This window comes from Rhinopithecus roxellana, chromosome 7, assembly GCF_007565055.1.
Source record: "Rhinopithecus roxellana isolate Shanxi Qingling chromosome 7, ASM756505v1, whole genome shotgun sequence".
NCBI lineage: Eukaryota > Metazoa > Chordata > Mammalia > Primates > Cercopithecidae > Rhinopithecus > Rhinopithecus roxellana.
The window spans coordinates 83473966-83493929 of NC_044555.1; the positions used below are offsets into that span (position 1 = coordinate 83473966).

The 19964-nt window shown below is 42.9% G+C and overlaps 1 protein-coding gene across 2 annotated transcripts in view; it reads left to right on the forward strand.

Moving 5' to 3' along the window:
* Positions 1-19964, forward strand: part of NHS (NHS actin remodeling regulator) — a 366539-nt gene that overhangs the window by 307394 nt on the left and 39181 nt on the right. For both annotated transcript variants that reach the window (XM_030934711.1, XM_030934712.1), the window contains exons 2-3: positions 11362-11514; positions 15960-16093. In XM_030934711.1, coding sequence (XP_030790571.1) covers positions 11362-11514; positions 15960-16093 — 287 coding nt within the window. The remainder of the gene's footprint in view (positions 1-11361; positions 11515-15959; positions 16094-19964) is intronic.

Genomic DNA, 19964 nt, shown 5'->3' on the forward strand with positions numbered 1-19964 from the left:
GTAGAATCTGTTTTAACAAAGTCTCCAGGGGATTCCTATGCATACTGGAGTTTGGGAAGCTCCATTTTAACCTATTATGTTAATGTTTAAGTGTGCCTTTGAGGGCAGCCTTCTTAGTTCCCCAATGGTGTGGTTTGTATCCATACAGCCTCATGTACAATGATGGTTCCTGGTTAAGAACAAATATTTCCATCAGCATTGTTGAGGCACGATGGTACATTTTGACAAGAACAAATGTGAATCCTCTGCCTATTGTGTGCTCTGTGGAACGGTAGCTTAAATAATACAATTTCTAGCTTTGCCAAACGACTGCCACCTTGGTGTCTGGTGTTTTTAAAAGGATGTACCTTGCTGATGTATATGTATGTGTGTGTGTGTGTGTATGTATATATCATATATATCAGATATATCAGATATATATGATATATATATATCAAACACTAGGCCATGTGTACATCTAAGATGCCAGTCTGCTCCCCATCCATTGATTAGGGAGCTGGACTCCGGAGTTAGCTAGGTCTTGATAGCCTCTGTTCAAACTGGCCAAGGAAAGGACAGCCTGGTTCATGCTAAGGATAGCAAAATCTCCAGTCTGGCCCACAGCATACTCACAGTCACATGGAGAATGTGGCCTAGACAGGGGTTTTTAAGGAGAGATGTTCCTTGCAGTCTGTGTTATAACTGGGAGCTAATCCAAGTCCAATGCTAGGAGAATGGGTAAATAAACTACAGTACACCCACATGGCAGAACATTATACAGCTGTTAACAAGTATTGAGGTTGATTCACAAAGAAAAATTATTTTATTTCGTTTTATTTTTGAGACAGGGTCTCACTCTGCCACCCAAGCTGGAATGCAGTAGCACAATCTCAGCTCACTGCAGCCTCCACCTCCCAGGCTCAAGAGATCCTCCCACCTCAGAGTACCTGGGATTACAGGCGCGTGCTACCACACCAAGCTAATTTTTGAGGGTTTTGTTTATTGTGTTTTGTTTTGTTTTGTTTTAGTTGTTGTTTTTTTTTGTAGAGATGGGGTTTTGCTGTGTTGCCCAGGCTGGTCTTGAACTCCTGGATTCATGTGATCTGCCCACCTTGGTCACTGCGCTTGGCCAATTTCTTTTATTTTTAAAAAGCAGTATACAATAGGGTATATATGCTATATCTCAACTATTTAGAAATGTACTTGAAAAAACTGCTTGGAAACATGCTAGCATGCTAACAGTGGCCTTTGGCGACAGGATTAAGAGTGGCTTTTTGTTGTTCTTTTAGACTTTTTTGAATGACTGTGTGTGTGTGTGTGTGTGTGTGTGTGAGAAAGAGAGAGAGAGAGAGAGAGAGAGAGAGTATTAGTCTGTTCTCACACTGCTATAGAGAAATACCTGAGACTGGGTAATTTATAAAGAGAAGAGGTTTAATTGGCTCATGGTTCTGCAGGCTGTACAGGAAACATGGCAGCATCTATTCCTGGGGAAGCCTCAGGGAGCTTTTACTCCTGGTGGACGGCAAAGTGGAACCAGACTTCTTACATGGCAGGGGCTGGACTGAGAGGGGTTGGGGGGAGGTGCCACACACTTTTAAAGAACCAGATCTCATGAGAACTCACTATTGTGACGGCAGCACCAATGAGGGTGGTGTTAAACCATGAGAAACCACCCCTGTGATCCAATCACCTCCCACCAGGCCCCACCTCCAACACTGGGGATTACATTTCAACATGAGATTTGGGTAGGGACGCACATCCAAACCGTATCAAAGAGAGAGAGAGAGCACGCACTGTATTTTAATCTTTGTAGCCCTTTCACTACTACATAATAGACATTTAATAAATGCTGGAAAGAAATAAAGAATAAACGAGGCCGGGCGCAGTGGCTCAAGCCTGTAATCCCAGCACTTTGGGAGGCCGAGACGGGTGGATCACGAGGTCAGGAGATCGAGACCATCCTGGTCTACACGGTGAAACCCCGTCTCTACTAAAAAAATACAAAACACGAGCCGGGCGACGAGACGGGCGCCTATAGTCCCAGCTACTGGGAAGGCTGAGGCAGGAGAATGGCGTAAACCCGGGAGGCGGAGCTTGCAGTGAGCCGAGATCGCGCCACTGCACTCCAGCCTGGGCGACAGAGCTAGACTCCGTCTCAAAAAAAAAAAAAAAAGAAAAAAAAAAAAAAAAGAAAGAAAAAAAAAAGAATAAACGGATACTACATCAAAGCACTTGGATGACAGGGATCCTGTCTTAGCTATCTGTGTGTCCCCTAGTTCCTAGCCCAGAGTTTTGCAAGAGTAGCTGCTCAATACAAGCGGGTGGGTTTGAGTGAAGGTCCAGACTCCCAGAGCTGCTGGACATGTCAACTTTATCTAATACATTTTTCCTGCTGCAAAACCAAGTTTGTACTGCACCTGAGTCAGTGCTTTCTATAAATCAGAGACTCGTCTAAAATATCCTCAGGCCCTAGAATGTGTACTATCTCTCTAAGGTCATGCCCTCCCCCACTCACTTTCCCCACCCCTGCGGTTTTTCTTTCTTTTACCACATTCCCCTCTCTACTCCTTCTCTCTAACCTCTTTTGATAATTCCATCCATCCCCTCTCTAGACCCCTGTGGTTGAAAATTTCTTCTTTGTATTGAATCTAAATTTCTTCTATTGTAATCCTGTGGATAAATGAAACCCACAGTTGGTGTAAAACCCCACTTGAGCTATTTGTGCCAATTTCATTTCCCTGCCAAAGTATACAGGGAGTCATTAACAAGTAACAAAAGCAATCAAACACATTTCCTTTAAGAATTTACATGGGACAATGCCTGGCATTGTCAGGGATCTCAAGAAGTATCAGCTGTGGCTCCTCTTGTCAGGGGCATAAGGATGTGGCTGCAGATGTGTATGGCAATCTAAGATAGTCTGTGAGGAGTGCAAATGAGAGGTGGGAAACAGTGAGTGGCCCAGCAGCTTGGGGGTGGGAGGTAGAAGGCTTTTGTTGAAGATGAGGCTTGGAGGGTAGATAGATGGCAAACAGTGCAGGCATTCTAGGTATACAAGCCAACCAAGGTAACCAAGTTGGGCTCTCCTTTTTCCCTGATCCAATCCTCTTCTGAGTTATTTGCTCTGGAAAACTCTATTTGCTCTGCAAAAGAGACAGAACACAGGGAAGGAAAGGAGTTCAGATATTTCATATACTGAATACCTGAATACACTGAATACCCAGCTTTCTATCTTTAACGAGAAGGAAGAAAGGGGAGTATGTGCGTTTCCATTGCGGTAACAAAGGTTTTCCATCAATGTCATCTTTCCCTGATGATATATATACTCTAAGTCTCAAAGTGGCTCATAGTTGTTAGTGGTAAATGGGCAGGGCCCTCTCTTGCAGCCATAGTCCCCTCAGAGCAGCTCTTGGTGGGTGTGTCCTTCTGTAAAGGAACACATGGCAAACCCTGGCTTCTGTGGCTGGTTCATCCCAACAACTGCTCTCTGAGCTGAAGTGCACCTGGAATTTTAAAATGGATGGAATGTGTACTACCCACAGGTGAGAAGTGTTTTTTCCCCCTAAGGACAATCTGATAAATGTGAAAGGTAGAAAATAATGACCGAGAAACACGAAGGGTGCAGAAGCTAGTCTGATTATCCCCATGGAAGGAGGAGGCTGCTGAGGGAAGTGCATGGGCCTGGGCTCAGAAGACCTTGGCTTTGGTTTTTGCCTCTGCCAAAAATCAGCTCTGTGATCTAGGGTCAAATATTTTAATCTCAGTTTTCTCATCAGCACATGAAAGGAGTGGCCTAAACAATGGCTTTCACAGTGTTTTGACTGCTACTCAGAGTAAGAAACACATTTTTACATCACAACCCAGCATACACACACACACATGTGTGCACATGCACATGTGTGACACAAGTGATAGCTTTACAAAACAACACTGCATACAGTGCATGTGGGTATTTTCCAGTCTGCTCTATTTTATTTCATTGTTTTTGTTTGTTTTTTAATTATACTTTAAGTTCTGGGGTACATGTGCAGAACGTGCAGTTTTAAAATGCTAGTCTTGACCTGCTAAATGGATTTCACAATCCACTAATGGGTCATGCTCTTGCAGTTTGAAAAAAAAAAAAAAAATACAGAAGTCCATAATTTCCGAGGTCCCTTCCAGCAGTAGAATCTAATGACTCTGCTAGATGCCTAAAGGAATTTTCTTAAAACAATAGCTGAGCTGTGACAGATGACTATGTGCTTACATTCTGGAGGAAGTGTCTGGTATAGAATATGGCAGCAGAATGACCTGAAGATAAACAAGTAAATTACAAACTGCTGCTAAGAAGAATGTCTAGGACTGCAGCTCTGCCACTGGCTCAGAGAGTTAGGATCACTGAGTCATTTCACTAAACGCTGTCCATGTCAACAGATGGCAGAGACTTGGGGACATTGAACCTGTCAGAGAGGTCACAGGCTCCCCAGTTGTGGGCAGTTTTCTTTCCAGTTTCCAGAAATGAGACCCTCAAAGAGTGATCTTTAGTAGTCTCATCTTTGTTTATACTTCACTCAACAAGAAGACAGGCAAAATAAAGCAAAAAGAAACTTGGAGAGCTCCAGACTTTCCTCTTGGGAACTTGGACCCTAATCCTGGCCTCCCAATCTTCTTTTGTTTTCAGCCCAGGAAAGGGAACTAATCTTTATTAAGCAGTGACACATGCCAAAGACGTTGTTACTTAATTGGAGCCTGAACCACTCCATGAAGGCTCTGTGATTTCCCTTTCATAGAAGACTTGTTCTGGATCACACTGATGCTGTGATCCATCTTTCTATCCCAGAGCCCAGGCTCTTTTCACCATCCCATCCTGCCATAGCTTAACTACAGAGTCTGGGTGGATTTTGGTGACTGGCATCAAATGGAGGGCAGGACAGGACAGGCAGGACAGCACAGGACTCAGAGATCAAAAAGTTCAAACCCCTCCTTTGTAAAGGTGGGGAACTTGAATCCAGGAAAGGTTCAATGACTTGCACAATGTCATGGGGTGACAGAATTGCGACTAGAACCCAGGCTTCTACTGGTCTTTCCACAGGATGTTGGACATTAAAACAACAATGGTAACAGTAATAATTAAACAGTCTTCCTGGCATGAAGCATCATTTTGTTTTCGAAGCTGGGAAAACTATTTCTATGGGAAAAATTGTTCTAGTCCTTTTAGTGTACAAATAAACACAGATATGTTCTCCTGTAAGTGTTGGAATGTTTCAAGATGCTGGAATTTGTTAAGAGACCTAGATCTTTCTGATGCTGAGAGATGAACATTAGACATTTCATCCATAGTGGGGAACAAATCTGAATTATTACGGTTCTATAGAACAGGAAGCCCAGCAAGGAAAGACTCTGGGAAACTGGCTCTGGCTTTGGGCTGCTCTGCGGGTGACAGGAACCTTGATGGTCCTTGCTCTCCTTGTAATTTACCCTGTTCCTTCCTCCAAACTGCCAAGCAGAGTGGGCAAGGGGATGGTTACCATGGGGTTCACTTGGTGAAATCCTCTTCCTATCCTCCCAATAGATCTGAGCACTCAGGCAGCAGCAACAGACACCTTAGGGAGATTTTCCATTTTGCTTACCAAGCTGATGGCTCCTGAGGATTGGCTTCAGTGTAGCAGAGACCCGGAGAGCAAACTGGCTACATATCTGTGACACTGACAATTTCAGATGCTTATTAATTGATTAATATGCCAACACACTCCTCCCTGTCATGGGGCATCAGAACGGATGGTTTGTGGAGGGATGTGTTCCTGCCCACAAAGCTGTGTGTTGGGGGTGGCTGTGATGGTAGAAGGGCAGGAAGAAGATTAGCAAGGTGTGGGTGGGTAAATGTGTCTGCAGGCACTCTGAGAACATTTAAAAATTTTTCTTCCCTCCCTTGAAGGGGTACAAATTCCATTTCTGAGTCATTTTGTGCATTTTTCTGAAAATTTCACCACATGTAGCAGTCAAACTTTGATCTCAGCTGTCACCTCTCCCTTCTTAAGGAAGAAGGAGTAGCAGGGGAGAAAGCCAATGTGGGGTGGGGATGTGAGGTAAGGAGGCTTTCTAGGAAGGGAGGCCAAGAATAAGCATTTTGCACTGCTCCCAGAGAGCATAAAGCTGTAAGGCAGTGTGGGATGCTCACAAGGCTAGGAAAGAGAGGATTAAATGAGTAGCACCCCTAGCAGGGCAGGGGAGATGGGGCTGGAGAGGCTGGGGCAAGACTAAGTTTGCCCCTGATTTTTACCCCTTCCCAATAGTTCTAAAACCAGGCTTCCTCCTGCTCTTAGAAATGGGCCTGGTCTTTCCAAAAGAGTGGCAGCCACTAGTTTTCCTTAGTGTCTAAGTTAGCTCATTTCAGAGGACCCCAGTGACCATATCCATCCTTCCAATACATCACTATGAATCAAGATCTAGACAATTCCATTATCTCCAGTGTTCGACAGGGGAATGAACTAAGATCAGTCCATAAAGACTTTTCACTGGCCTGTGGACATTTCCTGCGATGGCATTTTCTTTCAGCAGTTTGGTTTTGTGGTTATCTGTTTATGCTGTTGTCTTTCTGGTATAGTAGAACCCATCTTCCCAACCTCCTGCTAGGCACTTTCTGGAAGAGTCACTCAGTCCTTGGTTATACCTGATGCTATGGATGATAGAGATAGTAGCAGTTCTGAATCTTTTCTCTTTATTTTGAAAAGCACTAGATCCTTTTTATGTGGCAGACGACCCATTCCCCTTCCTGTACCCCATCACCCTTAGCTTAGGGAAACTTATTTCAATATTGGTTTGGGAAAGAGTGGCAGCTTAGAAGCCAAACAGAGATGGTTTCTGATCCCAGATCTTCTACTTACCAGGTGGATGACTTAGCAAATTTACTTACTCTGTCTGAGTTCCCATTTCCTTATCTATAAAATAGGGGCAATATTTTCCTCTTTGAGTTGTGTGAGGGTACCATGATATTATCAATATAATGCACCTGGCTCAGAACTTGGCATATGGTTGGAGCTTCCCACAAGAGCTTATAGTCTTAGATGAGGGAAATGATACATCCAAATAACCTTTTTCCTGCTGTGGAGGATAAAAATGACACATAGAGCCTTACTTCCTGTTGTAACCCTTGTCATTATCTTCCCCTTTTCTGGGGAGTGGTAACAGAGGGGAGGAGTTGACAAGACAAAGCAAGTGACTGACTCTAGAGAAGCAGATAAAGTAGTGGGAATGTGCATTAGTGATATGGTTTGGCTGTGTCCCCACCCAAATCTCATCTTGAATTGCAGCTCCCATAATTCCCAGTGTTATGGGAGAGACCTAGTGGGAGGTAATTGAATCATGGGGGCTGGTTTTTCCCATGTTGTTCTTATGGTAGTGAATAAGTCTCATGAGATCTGATGGTTTTATAAAGGGGAGTTCCCCTGCACATGATCTCTTTGCCTGCCACCTTGTTAGACGTGACTTTGCTCCTCTTTTGCCTTCTGCCATGATTGTGAGGCCTCCCCAACCATGTGGAACTGTGAGCCCATTAAACCTCTTTCCTTTATAAAATACCCAGTCATGGGTATGTCTTTATTAGCAGCATGAGAATGGACAGACTACTACAATTAATTTTCTACTATTATTTCTATTATTGCATAGCAAATCATTGCAAACTTAGCACCTTAACACAACACCCATTTATTATGTTTCAATATCCATGGGTCAGGAGTCTGGGTATGGGTTAACTGGGTCCTCTGCTCAGGGTTAACTGGGCTGAAATCAAGGTGTCAGCTGGGCTCATCTCATCTCATCTCAGGCCCAGAGTTCTCTTTCTTTCTTTCTTTCTTTTTTTTTTTTTTTTTTTGAGACGGAGTCTCACTCTGTCACCCAGGCTGGAGTGCAGTGGCCAGATCTCAGCTCACTGCAAGCTCCGCCTCCCGGGTTTACGCCATTCTCCTACCTCAGCCTCCCAAGTAGCTGGGACTACGGGCGCCCACCACCATGCCTGGCTAATTTTTTTGTATTTTCTAGTAGAGATGGGGTTTCACCGTGTTAGCCAGGATGGTCTCGATCTCCTGACCTCGTGATCCGCCCGTCTTGGCCTCTCAAAGTGCTGGGATTACAGGCTTGAGCCACCGTGCTCAAGTTGTCGGCAGAATTCAGTTTCTTGAAGTTGTAGGAGTGAGGCCCTCAGCTCCTAGAGGCCTCCTGCCATTCCCTGCCACATGTCCCTCTCCACAACACGACAGTTTGCTTCTTCAAGGCCAACAGGAGAGCATCTCTGCTGCTTCTTGTCTCTTAAGTATTAACTCAGGACTATACTCTCTCTTTTGATTAACTCAAAGTCGATTGAGTACAGACCGTAAAACCCTTTTTGCCTTGTAATATAACGTAAGTCACAGGTTCTGCCCACATTCAAGGGAAGGGGATTATACAGGGTACATGCACAAGAAGGCAGGAATCTTGGGAACCATCCTAAAATTCTGCCTATCACACAGTGGCCCCTGGATGTATCCAAATAAACAGAGGAAAAACCTTCTTGCTTTGCTTTGTTCCATTTTTAGGAGAACAGACATTCCTAGGGCACTAAGCCTGCTATCTTGCATAACTCAGCCATGTTGAGATTGTTAAATAGGGAGAAAAAGGGAGCATGGTGAACCCAAAGATGCAGGGCAGCCTTACAATGGCAGTGGAGCAGCTCATGAATGAATGGATTCAACTGTGGTTGAACTGTTACTTAAGAAAAGGAATAGATTTTTTTAAAGAAGGAAAAATGGGACAGTTTTCCCTGGAAGAGCTCCATTAGTGCCTGTCTGCCTGGCTGTAGTGGACACATAATACTAGTTAGTGCTCTGTGACCAAATGACGTCACTGAGAGCAAAGGCATTAAAGAGTTTTCCTCCTTTCCCTGTCTAAGAGATAGACAGGATGGTGGCAACTGATGAGTGAAATGTTCACCTGCTAATGTGTGGCAGAAATCTGATATAGCTTCTCAATGGAAAAAGAAAAAGATTTTGGAAAGAAAAAGGTGAGGATACCTGGCCCTGAAGGCTGTCATTGTGAGGGCTGGTTCTTCCCAGGAGCCATGACTAGGCTGCCCATGCTGGAACTCATGCATTACTCTTTGCATCTGTGAATTCACAGTCCCAAGCAGCAGGCAGAGTTTAGCAGCCCAGAAACTCAGCACTGGCTTGCCTAACAAGCACAGTAGAAATGTGTTTAGGGTATCAACAAAACATGGGCACCAAATATGCTTTTTTTCAGGTGACTTGATATTTAATATTTAATAATGAAGGAAGATAATATGCTGAACATCTTTACACTAATTTTATGATATGCCAATTGATTCTGAAATTTGGGATCACCTACTGCAGAAAGGTGGAGGTGGAGGAGTGAGGACTATAACATTTTTGGTGTTCAGGGCCTCTAGAGTCTTGATGCCTGAGACCATCCCTAGGGAACTGTATAAAACCAAAATAGGAAGAGTCTGCCAATGTCATTGCTCCCAAACTATTTTGTCCAAGCAGAATCACAGTTAAACCATTTTGCACAAAGCCAGAAAACAAATGCTTTATGAGGGCAGGGATTCCTGTGTGTTTTGTTCTGTGCTGTGTTCCAACACCTAGCACCATGCCTGAGACTAAGAGCTACGTGGGAATGTTCCATGGGTGGATGGATGTTTCCATTTTCATCAGTCTCTTCCCTTCCCTCAAGTTGCCCAACTCCTTTCACTCCCACAAGATCCCAAGACATCATCAGAAGACATTTTGTGTTTCTCAAACCTGCCTGATGATAAAAATAACTTTTCATGTAATAGAGATTGCCAGACCTTTCTCTTGGAAATTCTGATTCAAAGTCTAGGTTGATGCCCAGGAATCTGTGTTTTTGACATGCACTTCTGATGAGTCTTTTCTTCAGACCAACATTAAGATAAATAGGAGGGTCTCAGGTTTTCCCCACACAAGAATTGAAGAGCCATGGCCACTTGACCTGGTTTCTGAGGGGCTGTCAAAAGTTACCACCCTAAGCCTCTGGTCAGCTGTGCTGAGGGAATGAGGGACTAGAAAAGAGTCTTTTGGTCTACCTCTTAGTCACCTTGGCCCAGCTCTCTTTCCTGGTTCCCACCTTCCTGAAAAGGCAAGCCTAAGGGAAGGGGTGCTCAGAAGCTCCCCTACTTGTAGGACTGCCCACTTGACTTCCTGCCCATTCTTTCCACAGATAGGCTTTATGTTCTGTCCCTTCTCCCAGCTGTCATGAGCACATGAATTCATGGTCCTCTCTGTTGGGTTTGGTAATGACCTCTGCCCCATTGGGTAGGAGTTGACTTCTTTATGCAGACAGAGCCTGATTTTTCAGTCAATCCCCCATTACTGAACCAGAGTGGAAAGAGATGAGACTGGGAGGTGGGAGGAGTGGGGTGGGGCCAGGACAGGAGTCTGGATCTGGATAGTGTGTTTGGAGGGTAAAGCAGACTGGGCCGGTTCTTGCTATTCCCGAGGCTGACAGGCTACCCAGGTGCTTGTAAGGTCCTCTTTGCAGCCATTTCTTAGTAAAAATCCTCCTCGTTCCTAACATCTGCTTCAAACAGAATTTCTGTTTACCTCATGGAGCGTTCCATCCTAGGATCCATGTGTACATGAAGATGATGAGAGTGGGTTAAATGCTGTGTTTGGGGGAAGGAAGCCTTCCTTCCTTGATCTCTTGGATGAGTTGCAAAAACTCATCTTGCATCTGCAGTTTCCCTCCCTTAATACTCATTACCCCTGTGATGGTTTCTTTAATGTGTATGCTCACCCCTAGGTGAAACCAAGGAAACTGAGCGATGCTTTGAAAGATGACAGGCAATGGAGCCGGTAGGTGGAGGGCATGATAAGGATACCTTGGGGACGGGACCACAAGGGACAGAGGCAGGGCAAGGTATGGGCCAAAGTTCAGGTGGACAGCGGGGGCAGTATGCAGAACTACAGCTCTGAGGCCTTGCAGCCAGAAGGCTGGAGGTGAGGCAGCCTTTCCATTCATCTCCGAGGCTTTCCTCCACATTTTTCAGAAACAGGACCCCCATCTACACCCCCAAGCAGGCTAGCCAGGGGCTTGTCAGTGTTGATGAGCGACTGTGCCAAGGGTGAGGAATGAAGGTACGGAGAGGAAATTAGCTAGTCATAGGTAGACGGTTGGTGTCTTGGAGCCTTCTGTGCCTCAGCTCAGGGGCAAAGGTTGTTCCTATCAGTATCGTAAATGCCAAACCTTTCTCCGGCCTTGAGTTAGTTCTTAATGTGAATGCGGTAGTCTGGACTTCCACTCCACCCAGACTTTACTCCTGTCCTCTTCCCCGCCCCAGGGTTGGCCAAAAGCACAACTTAAAACCACTGATGGACAATGCTCTGTTTCTTTGTCTTGCAGCCGTCTCCAACCTGGACATCGAGAGTAAGCTGAGTGTGTACTACCGCGCCCCGTGGCACCAGCAGCGCAACATCTTCCTCCCAGCCACAAGGCCACCCTGCGTGGAGGAGCTGCACCGCCATGCCCGGCAGAGCCTGCAAGCCCTGCGCAGAGGTGACAGATCCTGGGCTCGGGGGCTTTTGTGGGAGACAACTCAGAGGTTGTCCCATCCAGGTGTCCTCTGTCCCATCAGCCCCAACACACCCCCTCGTTGTAGCAAGTACTTTGAAATGCTTCCATTTCTACCCTGAAATGAAATCCATGGGTAATATGCCCTACCCATACATGTAAGAAAAAATAGCATTATGGTCTAAATATGATAATAAAGAGAAATTGAAAGGAAATTATTTATAATAATATCTATTCCAATATGCAAATGCTCAGGCATGACCTCACTAGAAGACATCATGAAGCAGTCAGATGTTTGCACTTGTCAAAAGTAAGTCTGGATTAAGTACAGACCTTCAGAAACTATTCCAAGGGGCAGGAGGACACGGCCATTAAAACTGGTACATTCAATATATATTAGATATGGGCAAAAAAATAAATACTTTGGATTATAATGGATTATATGAGTTTGACTCATAAATAGGCACTAGGCTTTTCCCCATAAGAGATTCTGATGGAACATTTAAAATTGTGTGAGACCTGGGACACTTTTTCATTGACCATCCTTTGCATTATGGGATGGCTGTCATCTTTGGCTCCCACCCAATCATTCTAACAATTAGAATGATCCCCTAGAGGGCTCTTCTGCTTCTCTTGAGAACCAGTGATCAGTCTAATGCCCCCATTCTTTAGTGGGTCACGTGGAGGCCTAGAAAGGTGAGGAAACTTGCTCAGGGTCACACATAGCAGGTCAGGTGTGGTACCAGGACCCAACCTAAGCATCTGAAATGCCTGCCAGAGCTCTTTTCCTCCTTGTCATACACTGTGTCTCATGGAAATAGATACTGATATTTACATGTCTCTCACAGTCCTGAGAAATCTAGAGATAGGCTCATAGCAGTCAAAATAGGAATACAGCTCTTTCTTACACTGGTTGCTTTTCAGTGCCTTAAAACCATTCTAGTTAGGAAAAGGGGAATAAAAAGTAGCATCATTGTTTTAGAGCCCCCTAAAGTGGGTATCAGTAGGGGATATGTCAGCTTTTTTTGGCCTTTAGATTCTTGCTATGGAGATAGATGGTGTCTACATATTCAACGTCTGTCTTCCAAATTCCCTGCACTCTTTTAAGAAATGGCATTTTGCAAAAGTATTAAAATGCAAGTAAAATATTTTAATGTCATTATCAAAGTGGAGAAACAAAATGGTGATAAATATTGTTTTCATCTTATTTATTCCACATTTGTATAACTCCTGCCTTTTCCCCATCCTCATCTTTAATAGTTTGTTGCCTTCAATTACCATCTTTTTCTCCCTCCTCCTCTTTTTTCCCTTCCTCATCTTTTTTTGTCGTTTTAATGAAAGAGCTAACCTCCTAATATCCCTAAAGCAATTGTTTCTAAAAATTTTCCTTGGTTATTAGGGGAAGACAATGTGACACTTAAAATGAAGAGTGATAATCAGTATCCTCTAGAAGCATCTTTGGCATACGTGCCATTCACTTCAATTTTATAGTTGGCTAAAAAGTTCTTTTTTAACTTAAGCCACCTTCTGAAAATCTTTCTTTCCACACTTGCCATTCCTTTGCAGCCTGAATTAGGCACTCTTCCCATAATATTCTGTACATCCTCCCATCCTGCCACTTATAATCTTATAAGCAACCACTATGGGCCTGTTTCGCCAACCAACCACTAATAAGCCATTAATCTATGAGCAACTCAAGGGCAAGGATGATATCTTATTAATTTATTTTATTCAAAGCACTTAGTATGAAGCTGACATATAGTAGGTCCTCAATGAACATTTGTGGAACTGAATCAAGTTTTGCAGAAAACTGGTTGAACACTGAGGGCACAGGATGACTATAAAGGAATCTGATTGTTCTCACAAAATCCTTTCTCAGGTCCCATCATTAGAAAGCTTGGGTAACATTAGCCCTTTAGGTGTAATTATTTTTATCCCTTTATTTTATTAATAAGTCATCCCTGATTAGGATTTTATGGATTCCACCAGATAACACCAAGCTGCTTGTAAACTATCACATTTCACTGCTTTGTCATGTTTAGACTTAAAGCAGAACAGAAGAACAGCAAGTGCCAATATCAGTTTTCTCTGAACTTCCTCCTGGGGGTGGTGAGACAGGGATGTAGGGCCTCCTGGGGTTTGGAAGGAAGACTGTGGAGATGCGTTTTACCCTCCACAGACTGGCTTGTTTTGCGGTTGGCTCAATAGCATATCTTGGGTGTAGTAGTTTTAATAGCACTGCAGAGAGCCATAAACAAGAATTATAGCCATCATGGAATTAAAAACATGCAGTGTAGAATTAAAATTAGAAAGTGACTTTTTTTTTTTAACCTTGTCCAAGAAACACAATAGCATACTGCTGTATTCATCAGCATAATCTGCTTCTGCCATCTGGTGGCCATGAATAATACTGACCTATCAGACAACTGCCATTCTCAGCAAATGCCGCAATGAGCATCCCTGTAGGTTCTCTATTTGGACAGCTGGAATAGCCTGGCTTCCACCATGAGGGAGTGGATAATGAAGCACAGACAAATGAGGCTGTGGTGGCAGCAGCTCTGTGCTTCTTTTGAAGGTGAGACTGTAAGGAGACAGCTGGGGACCAAGATTAAAACCTAGAAATTGGCTGCCTTCAAGATCTGCTTAATAGCAAACCCCTCAACAAATTTTATTGAAGGCAAGGGAGTGTTCTAGAACCTAGGAGTCAAAAAGCAATAACGTATGCTGCCCACAAGGAATCCCTGATCTAGTGGAGAGACAGACAAGTAACCAGGTCATTTCAATACAGTGATAGGGAGGCTAAGAAGAAATGTACCAAGTCATTCCATAGAGCTTCAGGGAGGGCTTCATGGAGGAAGTAGCACCTAAATGTATTTCAAGTTATTTAGGCTCTGATTACTTTTTTCCCCCTTTTCTTAGTAATTCTTTAATGCTCAGAGCCAGTAATGGCTTTATGTGATGCTATCGTTTATGTTCATAAATAATGGAGAGAGAGATTCATAAGCAACTATAAATAGATAATTATATTTTATATTTCCTTTCCTTTCGAGTTTCGGGCTGCAGCATAAGTTTCATTGGTCTGAGGGAATAAGGAGCAGGATTCCACTGCAGTTTCAGGCTCTAGTGAACTGATGTTCTCCCTACCTCAGCACCAGAAAAAGGTATTATTAGGGAGCCATTAATCTAGCCTGCCTACTCCCAGCCTAGGGCAAAGAAAGATATATATTTAAGATTGTGTAGGAGGGGAGCAATTGAATGGAAAATTGAGTTGATGTCTCCCTTCCAACTACTCCCCTCCTTTCACTTCTTCCTAACCAGGAACACCTGTAAGCGGCTCTTCTGTATGGATTTAACAATGTAAACACTTTTCGTTGTGTTACTCATTTAGAAAAGCCCACTGTTTGCTTGCATAATGATGGTGGCATTGGAGGTGGGCACTTTAACAAGGAAGACATTTATCTTAAACAGTCTTCTGATAAACATTGACTTTGGAGGCAGTTTAGCAAAGACTACCTACATGGTTTTGAAGACTTTGCTCTAATTGCTTATGGGAGCCAACATTTGTCAGAAGAATCCCAAGCAAAGGGAGATGGGGAATACTATCACACCTTCTCGACACAGACACTGTGTTCAGGCAGCGAGGCACACCGACAGCCAAGTCAGACACGGATAGAAATCAGAAAGTTCAAGAGTACTCAGTTCCTAGTTTAGGGGGCAGCACATTGAATGGGGCAAAGAAAATGGAGCCAGCATTGGGGAGGTCTGTCAGAAACAAGTAACAGGACCTAGAAAAGCCCATGGCAGTGAAGGCACCCACCACAGCCTATTCGAATTACAGAGAAATTGAATACATTCTAATTTTTAAAACTAGACTCTAATGAAAGCATAAATTCACTCTCAGTCACTCAACAAACATGTGATGCAAATACTCCCAACATGAGTTATTTCCAGGTACCAACAGTTGAAAAATGGACTCACACAAATTCCTGAATATGTAGCAATCAGCTCCCCTGAGCCAGTGACAGCCAGCTCCCGTACCCAGTGAGTGGGCCAGGCAGCTCTGGTGTGTCTGTGCCTACTTTCCACTCCAGTATTGATGGCATCAAATCTTCCACTATGTTCTCAACTTTTGTTGTTGTTGTTGCTTGTGTTATTTTGAAATAAGTCACACTGAACTCAGAAGTGAACCCTTTTGTACAGATTATGAGATGGACCCACTGAAATGTATGCATACAATTTCATATTAATAGTAAGTGAAAGTTCAATTAAAAGCCATTCTGAAAATCTTATTTGGTATACAAATTAGCTAAAGTAATGAAAACTCACTTTTTTTTTTTTTTTTTACAGCCTTTTGCTAACACTCCCAAGGGGAAAAGATAAATGGAAAATGCCAGGTGTATTTCAGTATTACTGCTTTTTCTCTTTCTCAGAACACCGGAGCCGGAGCGATCGCCGAGAGCAAAGAGCAGCTGCCCCCCTTTCCATTGCAGCTCCTCCACTGCCAGCCTACCCTCCAGCTCACAGCCAGAGGAGGCGTGAGGTTAAGGACCGTCACTTTTTAACGGTAAGCTTGGTGGCCACCTGTAGCCCTATGCTTGCTCCTGAGGAAACATCAGTTTGTCTGGGAGTCAGTTTCCTGCCTCCCAGTGAAAGAGTCTGGGCTGGCTAAGAGCTCAAATCACGGGCATTTGGGAACAAATTAATTTCCCCTCCTTTCGTTCCTGAAAGAAATGCCTCTTTTTCAGAATACAGACATATTTTTTAGTTAACTGGTTGCACAATGCAGTAAAGCAAGAATAGTTACAGACTAAAATCAGGAAAAAAAATACGTACTTCAAACCTCATTTCTTCTGCTTGCAAGCTGAAGGATTCAGGATGTTACTTATGTTCTTTGCCCTCAGTTCCCTCATCTGTAATACAGGGATATTAATAGTACCTGGTTTATAGGGCTAGAGGATTAAATGAGATAAGGCATGTAAAGTGCTTAACCCAATGACTGACTGATACAGAGTAAGACCTCAAGAAATGTTAACCGCAACTGCCACTACTGTTATTACCAGTAAAGTGACAGCATGGCTGACTTGGTGGAGTGATCTGGTAAAGAACTTTAGTGTTGTGAAAAATTACCATTTGAAGAGTAATCATGTCATTATTTCATGCTTTCCCATTCTCCAAAGGAGGCTAGTTCTCCAGGGTAACTTAATACCATGGTGATATCATCGCCTCTGCAACTTTCAGCCCTGACCAGATGGATGTGGCTGTAACTCAGCCCAAGCCCTTAAGCATGGGTCACAGATGATGAAGCTGAGCCCAGCTCAGAACACCCGCAAGCACTATCAGCAGCCGCTACAAACACATCACTGCAGATGTGCCTTCTAGGGCCTCAGTGGGGACAACTGAGCACTTTGTGCCTCTGAGCAGGCAACATTGAAGTGAGGGACTACGGCTTTTGGGACCAAATCAGCCCACACTGCCTGTCTGAATGTCTGCATTCCTGCTGTCTTGTCATTCTGGTTCAAGATCCAAAGTCTAAAGAAGTTACAACAGTGTGGGTACCAGTTAAGATTTTTAGACATTTTCTTAGACAACTCTCCTTTCATGTATGAGATTTGGTGAAGCCATGCTTTTCTTCCTTTAAGAAAGCATTCATAATGAGATTGATATACAGTCTTCTGCAACTCTGCAGGCTATTGTACTGTACCTTGGTCATTAATGGCATGGACCATGAAGCTAAACTGCCTGACTTTGAATACCAGCTCTAACACTTGCAAGCTGTATGACCCTGGCAAGTTAGTCATTTCAGTGTCTTGGGAATGAGAGTAGATAGTACCTCATAGCCTTGGCATGATAATTGAACGTGATAATACATGTGAACAGTACCTCATACATAAGCACTATATAAGCATCAGACGTTATTATTAGCCAATCAATTCCCTGAAGTATCTATTATATGGTGATAAGATCATAGGTCTAACTGTGTTTAAATCCCAGCACTACAACTTTTTGGATGTGTAACTTGGAAAAAGCTATTGTATCTTTCTGACTCCCAGTCTCTTTATCTGTAAAATGGGGATAATATCAACTTTTCAAGGTTGTTAAGGAGGCTAAATATGACATTTTATAAATAAGATTAAACTATGCATGTGCGTTTGTGCAAGTGCCCAGCACGATGCCTAAAATACCTGAATGTCAGTCTATATTGAAATTGTTTATAATAAAATTCTTACCATCAAATGAAAAACCTATAACATATACTCACATATACTAGAGGAAGTATAAACAGTTACACTCTTTCTAGAGGGCAAAACTCTAAATATTCATAACCTTTGATCCAGCAATTTTACATCTAGGAATTTATTCCAAGGCAATGATCAGTGTATGCAAAGATTTATTCACTAGGGTGTTCATCAAAGCACTGTTTACAATGGGAAAATTAATCACAAATATCCCAAATGTCCAACAATAGGGACTTAGTTTAATGAATACTGATATAACTATAGGATAGAATACAATATCAAAAATAGTGTTAGAGAAGAATATTTAATGACATGGGGAAATGTATGTTTTATTATCAGGGATTTTTACATAGTTGATAAATTTGTGTATAGTATAATCTCAAAAAATGTCAATGACTGTATATGTATGTGTACATATACATATGCATGGGGGAAAAGGCTGGAAGGTTGTATATCTGTGATTCCCAAACTGTGTGCTTAGGTGCCTTAGGGCACTGCAGTGAACTCCTAAGGGTGCCATGGGATATTTTAAAATTTCAAGGGACAAAGCGTCATCTGTCTGGTGGCATCTGGTGATGGCTCCAAAGTAACCTCATAACTCCTACAAGTGAGAAGAGAGGACGCTTGGTTTCTTGACATTTAATTTGTACCAAAAGTTCTCTAGGGGGAACTCACAGGAAACAGGACAAGCCAATTTAGCATAAAACCCTAAACGCTTTGTTAGCTGAAAATTCAAGGAGTATCTCTGATTAAAGCCCTTCTAGGAGTCCTTACTCATCAAGGGTGGCACAGGAGGTCATTTCAGGGAAAGGCTTCCTAAAAAAAGGGTATCAATTCCATCCTGCTGGATTCTGAAATTCTATAGCCAGAGATTAGTTTAAGATCATTTATTTGGGACATGAAGTTACTGTCGACCTGAGCTACAGAGAAGAGATCGAAACAAACTTCACGAAATCAACACTAGCACATAGCATCCCAACCTTTTCTTTAATGCACCACAGAAACTACAGCTTTAGGCTGGTAAAGGATCTGAAGAGTTATCTGGGCCTGGCTAGGAACCAAATGTAAAAAGTTTGTAGTAAAAATGTTCCCAAGGGCAATATGAAAGAGAAATTGCCTGGGATCAACTTCTGTCCACATGAACTCTTGGTTGCAGACTGACTTGTTAAGCGTCAGAATACTGATTATTTAGGGAAAGGTAGGGAGAGGAAAGGGTCCCCAGTGAGGTGTGTTTGTGTACTTTAGTACTTTTGTTTACAAAATCCCAGTTACTGAAAGCCATTTGCCTCCAGGCAGAATTTCTGGGGAATTTTTCTTCCTTCTCTAGGCTGTGGTCAAATTGAGAATGGCAAATGGGTATCAAAACAGGAGCGTTTGCCAGAGCTGTAACAGGTATCCTGTTCCCTGCAAATCCAACCATGTGTTTTCACTCTTGGTACTAACCATTAGAAGTAGTCCACACAGCTTTTTTTTTTGGTAAGAAACAATACTTTTATGTGCTCAAAAACTATTAGACTTACAGTGCTGATGGCTGGAAAGTAGCCTGTTTGAGGCAGTTGAATACATAGGTTTTTTGGTGGATCAAAATATACACTGAGACTCCCAGGTAACTGACGATAATGGTGATACCCTAGGTCCCCATCTCTTATTATTTCCTCCAAAAATGATATCGAAGAAGAAGGTAAAAATAAAACTACACAGAAAAACACACCATCAGCATAACTTGAGGACAGAGAATTCCCAAACATCACATTGACTGTTAAGTAAAAAGAGAGAAAACACCAAGTCTCAGCATATTTCCTCTTGTTACAAGGTGAGGGAGGGCAGATTCAGAAAGCTACATGGAAGAGACGAACTAGCAGTGGGTCCTAAGATTGATCTAAAACCACCACCAGAAAAATTGTTTGCCCTAAGTCTGAAAAATAGTACAAATTTTTTCAGATCGACACAAACTACAAAAAAGGACCTAAAAGTATGCATATTTTACAGGAGCAGTTTTCTCTACGTAAAGCTTCTGGGGGAACAAAGACAAACAGGAAGGGAAATCTGCCCTTCAGCAATTGGGAGTGAAGAAGAAAAGAGGCAAAAAGGAAATTTCTAGGACCCTGCAAGACAAAATAAAACGAAAAAATTCAAGGACACGCAGGAGTTGTGTGTGTCCTTCAACTCCTGCATCACCACCAAAACAAACAAATACAC